Source organism: Falco punctatus, assembly GCF_963210335.1.
Source record: "Falco punctatus genome assembly, chromosome: 9".
Taxonomy (NCBI): domain Eukaryota; kingdom Metazoa; phylum Chordata; class Aves; order Falconiformes; family Falconidae; genus Falco; species Falco punctatus.
In genome coordinates, this window is record NC_137589.1 from 23,031,765 (window position 1) to 23,044,175 (window position 12,411).

Here is a 12,411-nt window from a genome sequence, read left to right on the forward strand (position 1 = left end):
CCGGGCGCCGGCCCCGCCCCGCGCCGCGCCGCCCGACCCAGAGCCCCCGGCCCCCGAGCCGCCCCACGCCGAACACCCGCTCCCTCATAAACACCCTTCGTCCCCCCTCGAAAGCAGCGACATTGCAGAAGTTAACAGGTCAGGTTTGGAAAACGCGGTATCTGGCAGACTGGGGATGCTAAGGGATATGCCAGAACGAAAATCGTCAACGTTTGAGGATGCATCAGTGGTTTACTACGAGATACTGAGGTAATAGTTTTCCAATTTCAACCTGTAATGAAAACGGTGGCTTCACTATCTCTCCCTAGTAACAGAAAAATGTCCAGAAAAAGGTTAAAAGAAGGGGATCTGTGGAAAAAGTGTAATTAATCTGACGTTTTGGTAACTCACCTTCAGCTCTGCTGCCCTTGTGCCAGTGCCACTGATGGCCCACAGCCACTCAGGCCCAGCTGTGCCCCTGATAGCCAGGGCGCTTTGTTACTTGTGGCCCAGACAATGTCCAGGGGCTTCCTGATCCACGGCAGCACTGTAATGTCTCCACAGCACCTGCTCCACCTCTGCCAGCTCAGGTGGTGAACGGGTGCCGCCACCCCACCGGCACACGGCCCTCACCCCGTCCATCGTCCATCATCAAACCCACGTGCAAACAGATACGCTTTCAACGTGGTTGCGATTTTACTGAAGTACTGTTCCAGTAGTTTTGGTTCAGTTCCATTTATTGGATTAATATACACCAAAATGACCAAAATACCAAAAAAAACCCTAAAGTTTTGAAGCAACTTCTGCTCTTCATCCTTATTGATGAATCAGTTTTTCCCTTTTATTGTTTTGTGTGCTATAGCACTTCCAAATAGTGTTTAATCTGAAAATAAATGTATTAATGTCTAAGTGCACATATTGATTTACAGAAGGCCTTCCTTTTTTGCTGATCCTCTAGTCTTTGACAGTAAATAATTTTTTTCTTCTGTCTGTGTAGAGTATGTGAACAGTTTCCCTTTGATGCTTTAAAAATGAAATGGATATAATGGGTGATGTTGACAGCTTTGGCTATTAATTTGAGCTTATATGCATTCTTGCAATCTCCTCTTTTGAATAGAAAAAGGATAATCAATCATTTCACTGCATTTCATGCACTAGGAAAATGCTATTGTGTTTGAATTACCATTACCGTCAGAAAATACTTAGGATTCTTCTGTTTTTTTCTCCCACTCTTCAAAAAGTGACATCTGTGTTGCTGCAATTTAGGAGAAATGCAAACACACACAAGTAATAAAAGCTCGAAACGCACATTTTATCACTGCTATTTGACAGCTGTGGTGGTAACCTTTGAAAGAAATCCTCTGCTCAAGAATACTTTAAAAAGTTTTGAGATATGCAATTTTTCAGAAGCTGCCCAGGGTCAGGTTGAAAGTGAGGTTGATGCTGAATGCGTAAATTGGTTAGGCCCTAATTTCTCAAAATATTGACAGGTTATAATTTCTTGAAAAAATACTTCTTAAAAATAGTGAGGAGCACCAAATTCATCCTGCTTTCCTAAATACAGACTCTCAAAATCTTTACATTGCTGAAGGCTCAACGTGGGACTTAACTCATTCTAGAAGCTGGTCCTACAGAGGTCTATGAGGTGTCCATCCCTCTGGTACCACTGGAGCTTTCCCTGTTTGCACAGACTTGGCCATGGCGAGATACTGCTTTCCCATCGCTTGTGCTCTGTGTGCACCTGATCAGGAACTGCAGAAGCCAGGAGAGACCCCTAGCTGACTGCTGACTGCCTGTTCCTTTCCAGTATTAATGTGAATTGGGCCTTAGTTTTTTATTTCTATCTTCTATTAAAAGTATCTGTCTGAAAGAGAAAAGTACTGGAAACCATGCATTAACAACTGGGAAAAAACCCACCTTCTTCACGGCAGCTGCTGTCCCCAAGCACTCGGCATGCCTTGGCTACTTTGGATCATGGAGTAAACTTCCTACTTAAGGACAGATCTAGAAAGTGGTATTGTAAGTTGGAACTCATTTGCCATACATATTTATCAGTTTTGGTTTTGCAGCTGTAGAAAAAAAGAACATTTTGGAGGGGTTTTTTTGATTGATATTGAAAAATGAGATTGCAAATTTCCTCCCAGATTGAAAAATTTCCCATCGAATTATGGATGACTTGGTTCAACTCTAGATTGTAGCTCCTGAATACAGAACTAGGTCACTGAAAGGACCTAGTGTAGTTGGCAAACTCATCGGAGGAGATTAAGACCACACGGTGTACATGCTGTTTTGCTTTTGACTGCTGAGTGCTCTTCTATGAAATGTTATTTTTTATGAACTTCATTCTCCAGTCAGTGCAGGCTGACCTGAGCTTTGCCAGTGACCTGAACAGGAGCAAGATGGGAAAGGAGTGGTATATTAGAATCAGAAAGGTCTGTGGTGGTTGGAAGTAGGAAGGGGGTTTGCGAGACACAGGGAGCAACAAAACACACAGAGAGGGAATAGGGATGAAATGAGATAAGTAGAAAGCAAGGCATAGTGTACGGAAAGAACAATATGAGAGATGGGAAAGTAAAGACCAAGCTGGAGGAAAGGAGATGCCTAGGAACAGCTTCATAATTGGGCAAAAGCATGTAGTGTTTTTTCCTGAGTACTCTTCCAAGTTTCACCAACTCGCAGATCACAGACTTACCAAGTCAAGAGGATGCGTTGTATTTTATAGCCAATTTTTCCATGAAGTTTTGTACTCTCTCCTCAAAAACTTTGGGCATCTGTGGCACTTTGTAGCCAAGTTCCACAGTTTAACTTCATGCCATGCCACTACCTACCTCTCTATTTTGGACCCATCGCCACCTAGTTTCATATGGAACGCCTACATTTGATATTGAAGAGTGGCAAAGCAAGCAGTCCTGTCCAACCTCTTCAGTAACCTCAGATTTTACAGACCTCTATGTAACTTTTTAAAGTGGGCTTTCACCTGTGTGCAGAGTTGAAGATGGTGGCACAGCATGAATATTAGTAGTGGCATAATCATGTTCTCTTTCCCTATCCTACTAATTGCTGGCATAGTCCCGTAGGTTGGATCACAAGATTTCAGCAGTGGTTGTTGTTACAAAGATCATCGCTGCATGGTGTGATGAAAATCCATCCCAGGCCTTGCTGACACAATGATCACTGATAGGTATCTACTGCTCAGACTGCTTTTTAGCCTTGGTCTGACTTGGAACTGGGAATCTTGCAAAAGGACTTCCAATTAAACCGTATCAACTTCCTAGCGATGTACACATAGTTGGATATTAGAAAGAGAGGGACAGTCAGGACTTGAGGACTTTCACAGATGTTTTCAAAGATGATCTCGATTTGCTAGCCACATCTGCTAGACACCTCCAAGTCCAGGACCTAAAAGCAGGTTTCACGGATTCATTTCATACATTTAAAGTTTGGGAAAGGAACAGTACGATCTCAATGCACACACATGAGTTGATCGCAAAATAACTATGAGCTGACAATGTGATCAAGAAAACAAGGCCCTGAGAGGTCTTGGGAGCAATGTTCCCTAGCAGAGTTTGTAAGAGATTAATACCATGGCAAGATACCCTCGGGAACATGGCATGCCACTCTGGTCATCTGTATCGAAGAGAAATAAACAATAATGAAACTGGAGCAGGAAGTCACTGCTGAGATGAGGGAGAATGGCAAATTAGGGGAGCTCAGCTAGCTTCACATAGTCAGACAACAGCTAAGAGGGACATTTCTGCCTGTAGGCGCACAAAGGGTAAAAAGGGTAAATGCTATGGAGTAGGAGCTATTTAAGGCCAATGCTGGCACAGGAATAAATGGATACAAACCAGTCACAAATATATTTAGCATGAAAATCAGAAGCAGCTTCTGGGAACATCTTCCCAGTGGGAATAATGGTGGCAAAAGATCTTAAGATGAAACTTGATACATTTATGAAAGGAATTATATAATAACAGCATTTGCAAAGGCTGAAGGCTGCAGCAACCCAGGAAATCCCTCCACCTTATGTTCCAGTTTATTTTGAGCCCTTAAAGGCAAAGCGTAGCCTTTCACCCGCCCATTCCTCTTCCTGCTCCAGCCGGACTTCAGCACCTCTCTTAAAAGCTGTGTAAAGATTGAGTGAGACACTGAATTTGTCTTGCACTCTTCATTCCTTTTTGCTGTTCCTCAGAAAGGAAAAGGAACTTTGCAAAGTATTGCATAATTTATACATGCAAAAATTGTTATTTAATAAATCTTCTCATACACATAGAGTACCATGTTTTATCCAGTTTTTCCTGTGCCAGCCTTGCTTATTAACCAATTTCCCGTAGCATCCAACCAATACACAGTTGTGCTATTTTTTAACAAGTTCCGCTTCTCAAACTTACTTGATAGCCATTCCCTGGGTAACACAATTCCTAAGCAAACCACGGAGAGATTTCCTGCTCATGTTTCAGCGAGGGCCTTCTTCACTGTAGTCTGATGGATCTAGCGAGATACAAAATCTCTTCAACAAGGTCTTTTGCTGCCAGCTTCAAAAACATTAGAGGTGGACTTATGAATTAAACGCAGGATCTGTTCTTTAGGGAGATACCTGCCTAGCTTACATAATCTGCTTTTCATGGAGAGAAGGGAAAAAGGGGTGAATATGTTCTCCTCTTCCCACGAGGCTAGTCCTTTCCATAGTGTCTCTTTCCTAGTGGTATAGGAAGTGGTTTTGTTTTCCTTTTGTTTCTGTTCCTTGCAGAGTTCTGGAGATGTCCATCACTCCTTCATAAAACAAACCACTGCTTTCTCACTCCCTTTAAATAGGCTTCTGTCAAAGGTATGTTATCTTTGACCTCCACAGGATATCTCTCACATTACTTACCGTCCAACAAGAGAATGATGCGAAGGCAGTATTTTTGAGGGAGGCGAATGTATAAACTTCTTTGCCTACTAACCCCGTTTCTTCAAATGTATTATCTGGCAGGCTGTCTCCTGATCCTTTAGCAGTTGGGGCAGATGCTGATCCTCAGTAGATTCCATCTATGACACTTCACAGCAGCCATGCATTCGAAGTTGCTATTACCTCAATAGACTAGTATTTCACCTGTCTCTGCACACAAAAGGGACCCCCCCCAACCCCCCCTCCCCACATGCTCTACCAAACTGTGAGAAAGATGGAAAATGGTAACTGTAACTACAGCCAGCATTCACGTTCAGCAGCTGCGACAGGCTACCTGATGGTCATTTGCCTGCAAATCATTAACACCGGCAATTCCCGAAGACTTACAGGACTTTTTGGCACAGAGTGAAGAACCCTGCCGTACCACGGCATTTATTTGCTAAAGCCTTAAAGGAATTTAAAGGCTGGTTCGGAGGCTGAGACGGCGCCTTTCCCCCTGTCTGGGATGATGGTGACCCACGGGGGCAGGGAAAGGAGTGGGACAGAAAGCTCCACGAAGACAGCGCGGCGGCGGCCGGCCGGCCTGACCCGGGGGGACATCTTCCCGTCCCTGCCCCCGCGCTCAGCCGCCGGCGGGCCCCGGGGACACCAGGTGCCACCCCCCGCCGCGGGGCGCGGGCGGCTGCAGGGGGCGGTAGGTGCTCACGTACCACGGGCGGAGGGCGGGCAGCGGCCCCAGGCCAGAGCTCGTCTTTACGCTAAACCCCGCACCGGCGGCCCGGGGGCGGGGGGAGGCTCCTGCCGATGCCCCCCCCCCCCGGCTCTGGGTCGCACCGCGTCTGTTATCACACGCCCCCGCCGGTCACACCGGCGCAGGACCCGCCGCCCAGCCCGGGCACCCCGCCGTGGCGGGCGCAGCCGCCGTGGCGCCCAGCCGCGCTGCGGGGCGGCTCGATCGGGGAGGAGGGGGATGGGCGGCCCCGTCCCCTCGCCCGCCGCGGGCCCCGAGCGCCGGCAGGCCGCGGGAGTGCGACGGGCAGGAAGGGGCCCGGCTCCCGCTCAGCCCCGGGGCGCGGGCGGTGGGGGGGGAGGCGGGGCACATCCCCGCTCCGCTCCTCACCTCACGGCCCGGCCCGGCCACTTCCGCCCGCGGGGGGAGGGGCCGCCGCGAGCGCAGCGGGTCGCCCACGTGACTCGGCGCAGTACCGCTGCTCGGCGCAGCGACAGCGGCGTCTCGCCGCGCGGCCCGTATCCCTCCGCCCGCCGCCTCCTCGCCCCTGCGGGGCGGCGGGAGTCGGGGTTGCGGCGCGAAGAGGGACAGGCGGGACGGCGGGCGGGGGAGAGGCGGGTGGCGGAGCGGTGGGGCGGGGCGGCGGCTGGCCGGTTCGCGGGGGACTACTTTCTCGGAGCGGCGGAGGCGGTGGAGGGGGCGGGGCGGAGCTGCCTCCCCTCTCGGAAGCTGCAGCCATGATGGGAGTCTAGCGCTGGCGCGGCGCTGCTGGGCGCGGAGCAGGCCGGGGGGGATGAGCCAGGCCGCGCCGCTGGCCCGCACGCCCTGAGGAGCCGCCGCCGCTGCCCCGCCGCGGAGCGCCCGCCCGCCCGCCCGCCCGGCGGCGCGGCCCCACCGCGCGGCCTCGGGCCCGCCGCCGCCGCCGCCGCCCCGGGCGGGGAGCGGAGCGGGGCGGAGCGGGGCCGGGCCGGGGGGGCGCCCCGCGCCGCTGTCACCATTGCTGGGGCCCGGAGCGCCGGAGAGCTGCTCTCTCCGCCTCCGCCTCGCTCGCCTCAAAGACGGCGGCGGCGGCGGCACCCTCAGGGACTCGGCCCGGCTCCGGACCCTCTCTGCTCGGGCGCCGCCGCCGCTGCTCCCGCCCCGCTCGGCGCAGCGGCGGCAGGAGGAGGAGGAGGAGGGGGCAGCCGCCGTCGCCGGGAGCCGCCGCCGCCGCCGCGGGGGGAGGCGGGCCCGCCTGGGGCTGAGCCGCCGGCGCAGCAGGCCCCGCGCCCGGGGCCGCCCGGCGGCCGCCGGCCCGCCGCCGCCTCCCGGCTCCGCGCCCTGCCGCCGCCCGGCCCCTGCGCGCTGTCCCGGAGCGGACCTCGGCTGCCAGACATGACCGCCATCATCAAAGAGATCGTCAGCAGGAACAAAAGGCGATACCAGGAGGATGGCTTCGACCTGGACCTGACCTGTATCCTCCCGCCGGGGACGCGGCCCGGCACCGGGCGCTGCACGTACAGCTATTGCATCAGACCTGCGCGGCGGTTACCTAACGCGCTTCCCGGTGCCTCTCCACCGGGAGGCCGGCGGCTGCTGTTGGGGCTCGCCCGGGCCGCCGCTGCGCCGCCTCGGCCTTCTTTTGTCCGGGCGGCTGCTAAGCCGGGGCCCGGCCGCCGGGCAGAGTAACGGGAGCCCCGCGATGGCGAGGATTCACGTTAGCGCTCCTTGGCGGCCGCAGCCTGCCTGCTGCCGCCCCCGGGTCGCGGAGGTGCTGCTGCCGCCCCCCGGCCCGGTCCGCTCCCGGAGCAGCGCGGGTCCGCCGCTGATCTCCGGCTCTGCTGATTTTTCGGATCGCATAGAAAATGCGCCTGTCCTGCCGTGACTCAGATCCAGAGCATTTTTTTAAAACAATTTTTTTATTTAGTAACTCGTCTTGAATTGCAAATACAGTCGTGGCAGGCCTGTGGCTTTACTCGGGTTGCTTCAGTCTGTGCAGCAGGAGAGGTGAAGCCTGTCCCCTCTGCCCTGATTTTCACAGATTCAGTAAAGCAGAGCTTGTGTTTTTTTGCCATACGATGTAGCAAAGTTCTCGATGACAAGAGGTGGCACTTCTTCCAGATTAAAAAATATACCTTTTTTCCTAATGCCATGCGCGAACAGCGCTTTGGCATAATTTCAGATACAGTAAACACAAGGATGTCTTATAAATGAGAGTGCACTGGGTTTTATCGAGGAGGATTGTGAGCAGTGTAATTCTGGAATATGTAATTAGTATGCAATTATGACTGAGTCAAACCATAGGAAAGCATTGGTAGTGTATAGTTTTGGTGGTCTTTCAAACAATGTGCAGTAGTAGCGGCAGGCAGATGTTCAGCTTTGAGTGCCTTGCAGAGTTAATGGTATGTAGAGGCTGTGCTGTGGTCATGGTCTTTCTCCACCATGGAGAAAGACCATTACTGGGAGAGGTTTTGGAGCAAGAACCTCGCTTAAGAGTTGGAACTGTCCTAGGAAAAATGAATATTGACAGCAGTATTCAGAGCTAGTCTTATCCCTGTAGAAGGAGTGTTTTCTGTGCTGCAACAGGATCAGGGTGAAAATTACTCATTTTTGGAGCAATCGCATTCATGCCATAGCAAGCACTACAGATAAATCTAGTTCTTGGGTAGGCTTAGAACTGGTAACAGCTGTGACTAGCTCAGCGCTTGTGCTGTTGAACTGAGCCTTGGCCTAAAATTTTGGGGGCTTTTAAGTGGCCTGAAAGGTTCTTGACTTTAGCAGGTGGCTACTAGCTTTTAGTAAAAAAGCAGCAGCTCTGCTATGTAGTTCCTGCATTCTGTTCATAGTACTGATGAAATGTAATTTTAGGCTTGCATTTTTAAACATTTGCACTTGGTTGTTTCGTTGGCCTATGACTAGGGCAGCTGTAATGCTGATATAGGCCAGTGCAGCCCTTAACTGCTGACTTAATGATAGAAGTCTGAGTTGATTTTTTAATTATTACTATTTTTATTCTGTGAGTGATGGGTTTGCTGGGAACTTTGTGGTTTTAAGAAGAGTTAAGTGGTGGCAAAACGACGATGTTCTGGCTTCACAGTTGAAGAGTGTGGTGGTTCAGATATCTTTGCCCAGATATGCCATTGGTAGGGAGAGATTTGTTGATCCAAACAGACCTTTTAACTAGTCATCTGCTCTTGTTAAGAAAATAGGTGAATGTTGAACCTTGTTTTTTTTGCTCAAGGTTGCTAATGATATGCCAAATGGAGTTCATTGCTTGTTTTTTAACTTTGTCTCATTAATTTTATTCTTAGAGTTTTACATTAGAAGTAGGCCACTGAACACTGGGCTTAGGCTAGTTTTCCTAAAAGAAGCAGCTGGCTGCAGTTCTGTAGTGAAATTTATAGAAAAGGTGTTGGGTTTTTTTTTTCAAGATTGTAAAACTATCTTTGGAAGAAGCTTATTCTCAGTCATACTTTTTTTTGTAGCTGTACATTTTGAACAGATAATTAATGAATGAAGACTGCTGCCTGTACAGTTTAATGGATTTACTTGAAGGCTGACGTTGTTGTAGAAGTGAAAGTTTAATTTTTTATCACTTTGTGCAGGCTTTTTAGAGATGTTCTTTTTGCAGGGCTTTGATGGAATTGTTGCTCACCATATCTGGTAGCTGGAAAATAACCTGTTTATTTCTCACACGCATAACAGAGGACTGAGCTGGGAGTTAGCTCTCCAACCATGTGATGTTAGATGAAGGTAGAGAAAACTTGAAACCTAAGTGAGCTTTTGGGAAAGCAAGTAATGTAGTGAGTGGCAGGAGGACTGGGGTTCAAGTACCCAAATTTACTTTCTCACCATGTGCTGGAGCTTAAAATTTTTTGATCGAAACAAGCTACCATCTGCATTTCTGCTGTTGGTCAGTTTTGCTTCCCTGCACACCTGTATCTGTAGGAGTGTCCTGTGTTATAGATTACTGGTTATTTCAGGGTAGCTACTTCTGTCAAGCTAAAAGAAAGACTGATATGAGCTGGATAGCCCAGTGATTTGGGCATTTAGCCGGGATAGGGGAAATGGAGGTGTAAATTCCTCCTGCAGTAAATAGTTCTGTATGAGTAGTTGGATGGTGGGTGGCTCCAAAATACTTAGTAGCTGGTGATTACAACCTGTGCTTTGGGAGGTGAATAAAATGAATCTACAGTAAATCAGGTGAGGTGCCTCATCTCCAGTCTGTATTCTGTGGTCTTGTCTTCTACTCAACTTGGAGGGAGGGTTTGTGTGTTCGTGTTTTCAGGTGGACGAAAGACTTGCAGTCTTTGTATTTCTGTCACAGCTGATTCTCCCAAGGCGCTGCAGGGAGCACCCAAGTGCCAAAAGGCAGGCTGGATTAGGTGCTGGAGTGCCAAAGGCCCTTATTTTTGAGGACATCTCCCCCTGTCCGTCCACCCCTCCAGTGTTGGGCTGTGTAAAATCCTTTTAAAACTGGGGCTGGTGCATGTATTACCATACATCATGCTTGGGACTCTCAGTTCCTGATGAGTTGGTTAAGAATTCTTCTTGTGTGGATAATGTAGGATTTTAGGAAAGGGAAATAGTGACTTCCCAAAATCAGTAGCTTTATGTACACAATACGAGAATAGTCCTCTGTGCTAATTGTGAAACAAGTGTCTTTAAAAAACATACTAACATTACTTTTCATCTAATCAAATGTTCTTTTCTCTCTGAGCAGTCTTTTTATGTACTTCTTGGGGAAAAAAATGAAATTAGAAGAGGAAAGGGTTTTAAAGGTAGAGGCATTACGTCGGTTTTTTAGTACTTTATTTCAGGTATTGTGTTTATTTCTGATCTATTTGGATTGGTTTCATTTCTGTAACGCTGATACTTTTGGTGCAGATGGGTGAGAATGAAAGGTTGAATTAACGGCTTTTTTGTAAGATGGCTGTATTTCTTTATGAAACAATGACTACTATATTTTTCTGTGGCACTATGATGTTTGGTATTTCTGAAATTGTGCACCTTGGTTGTTGACCGTTTTACTGCAGGGAACAGTGAAGAGAGTGCATGCAAGTATTGTGTATTGCATTGATTGGTTGTGCTTTAAGAGGTCTGTGCATAACAGAGTTTAGCAAGTGGCTTAACAATTTGAGACTAAAGTGGAAAAAATCGTGTAACTGCTTCGTGTGCTCATTACAGCTTTGGTTAAATTTTGTCTTATGTTTCCAGGCCTTCTGTTACGTGTGGTAATAGCCATCTAGCCTAAGCATAGAGTAGAGCATGCCTACCCTGATTCTTAATTGAAGCATGTGTTGCTTGTGACCTACATAGTCATATAAACTGCAGCAATATTCAGTACAGATTAGATGTTGGGTGCAGTTTATTTACAAGTCTCGCATGTAGTTTGTCCCATATAATGAAAGGCAGAGAATGCTAAAATTGCAAGTGGAAGCTTCTTAGGATGTCATACTGCTTTATGCTGTTTGCACTCCTAAAACTCGTTGCATTTTTAATGAAATGTTAAATTATGTGACTACACTCAAAATGGCTTAGCTTCCAGGAAAAAGATGAATTAGTGGCACGAGGTATATACAGTGTTTAAAAATAGAGCCCAAGTTGGAAATACCATTCGTTTGAAATACTTGGTTTCATTTTAAAATTGAAGTTTGTTAGATGTTTTTTCAGAAGTTTTTCTTGCACACAAGTGCAGTAAGGACTGGTAAGGGTTTAGAAGAAACTAGAAAAAACCTACTGGCAGTGCATTTTATTGGTCGAAAAGTATTTCTTTGTTCTGGAGTAAACCATGTTACTTAGCAGTGTTAAGAGCCCAATAGACTTTTTTGGCTTCTGGAGCCTGGGATGATGATGGGTTTTGGACAAGAAGATTAGTGCCAGTTTTGCTCTGAATTCATCCAAGAAGTGTGTTTGAACAGACAGCAGTAAAACGGTACTGGCTGGGGGTTTCCCAGAGTTTGATTCAGTTACCTGCTTGCTGTAGGATGTATTTGATCCTGGGAAAACTGGTCTTTCTGCACGTACCAAGAATCAAGATTTTTGAATTGTCCAGATAGAGAATGCAAAGTGGTGATAGATACAAGTGTGTTCCTGCATTTTTTCTTCTGGGGTTAGAGATGTACTGGATTGCTTATTTTTCCTAAAAAACAACCTAACACCCCCCCCCCCCCTTTGACATATTGCCATAGTACGTGCATGTTTGTGTATAGTGATGTTTGACAGCTGAAGCCTGTGCACAAAACCCCAACCATTCGAGCAAGTGCCCTGTTTTGCAACCCTCACTGCATCCATTCAAAGTAACCCCAGCTCCTTTCTGCCCTGCTTTTTGACTGCAGTTCCTTTGAAAGGGACTTAAAAGATGCTTGACAATTTACAGCTCATCTCTTTGCACTTACTTAAATGTCGTGCGGGCTTCCTAATGAACTACTTGATCTTGCATCATCAGAAATTTTTAATCAATGTGCAATGTTGCTGGAGACTGTTTGCACAAGCTAAACATGAAGTTAAAAAATAACTGCCTGTGCGCACTTTTAAATTGACAAAAGCTGCAGACTGGTTCCTGGCTTCACGTAGCTCTGCTATTGAAGTGATGACTATATGTTCTTTTGAAGGTGGGGAAGGGAAAGAGTGCAGCTAATGTGGACGCTTTATAAAATTTTCTTAGATGGTGACCTTTTAGAAAAAAAACACAACTGAAGGTAATCTTCATTGGCATCTGTTTGTAAGCTTAATTAAGTGTGTGTAATTTTCAGAACATCTAAAGCTTTGCCGTTAAACATTAAGAGGGTAATGCTGAATAAAATGCAAGCTTTACTAGGACTGGTACTGG

General features: G+C 47.9%; 1 protein-coding gene and 1 long non-coding RNA gene across 2 annotated transcripts in view; both read left to right on the top strand.

Moving 5' to 3' along the window:
• The first annotated feature begins 13 nt into the window (after positions 1 to 13).
• LOC308069479 lies at positions 14 to 5,106 on the top strand. Its single transcript, XR_013930405.1, has 2 exons — positions 14 to 249; positions 1,544 to 5,106. It is a non-coding gene; the product is annotated as an uncharacterized lncRNA (long non-coding RNA).
• A 1,236-nt stretch (positions 5,107 to 6,342) lies between these two features.
• The window catches only part of PTEN (phosphatase and tensin homolog), a 48,326-nt gene continuing 42,257 nt past the window's right edge, over positions 6,343 to 12,411 (top strand). The window contains exon 1 of the mRNA XM_080401703.1: positions 6,343 to 7,053. Within this exon, the coding sequence (XP_080257829.1) occupies positions 6,975 to 7,053 (79 nt within the window). The 5' untranslated portion in view covers positions 6,343 to 6,974. The remainder of the gene's footprint in view (positions 7,054 to 12,411) is intronic.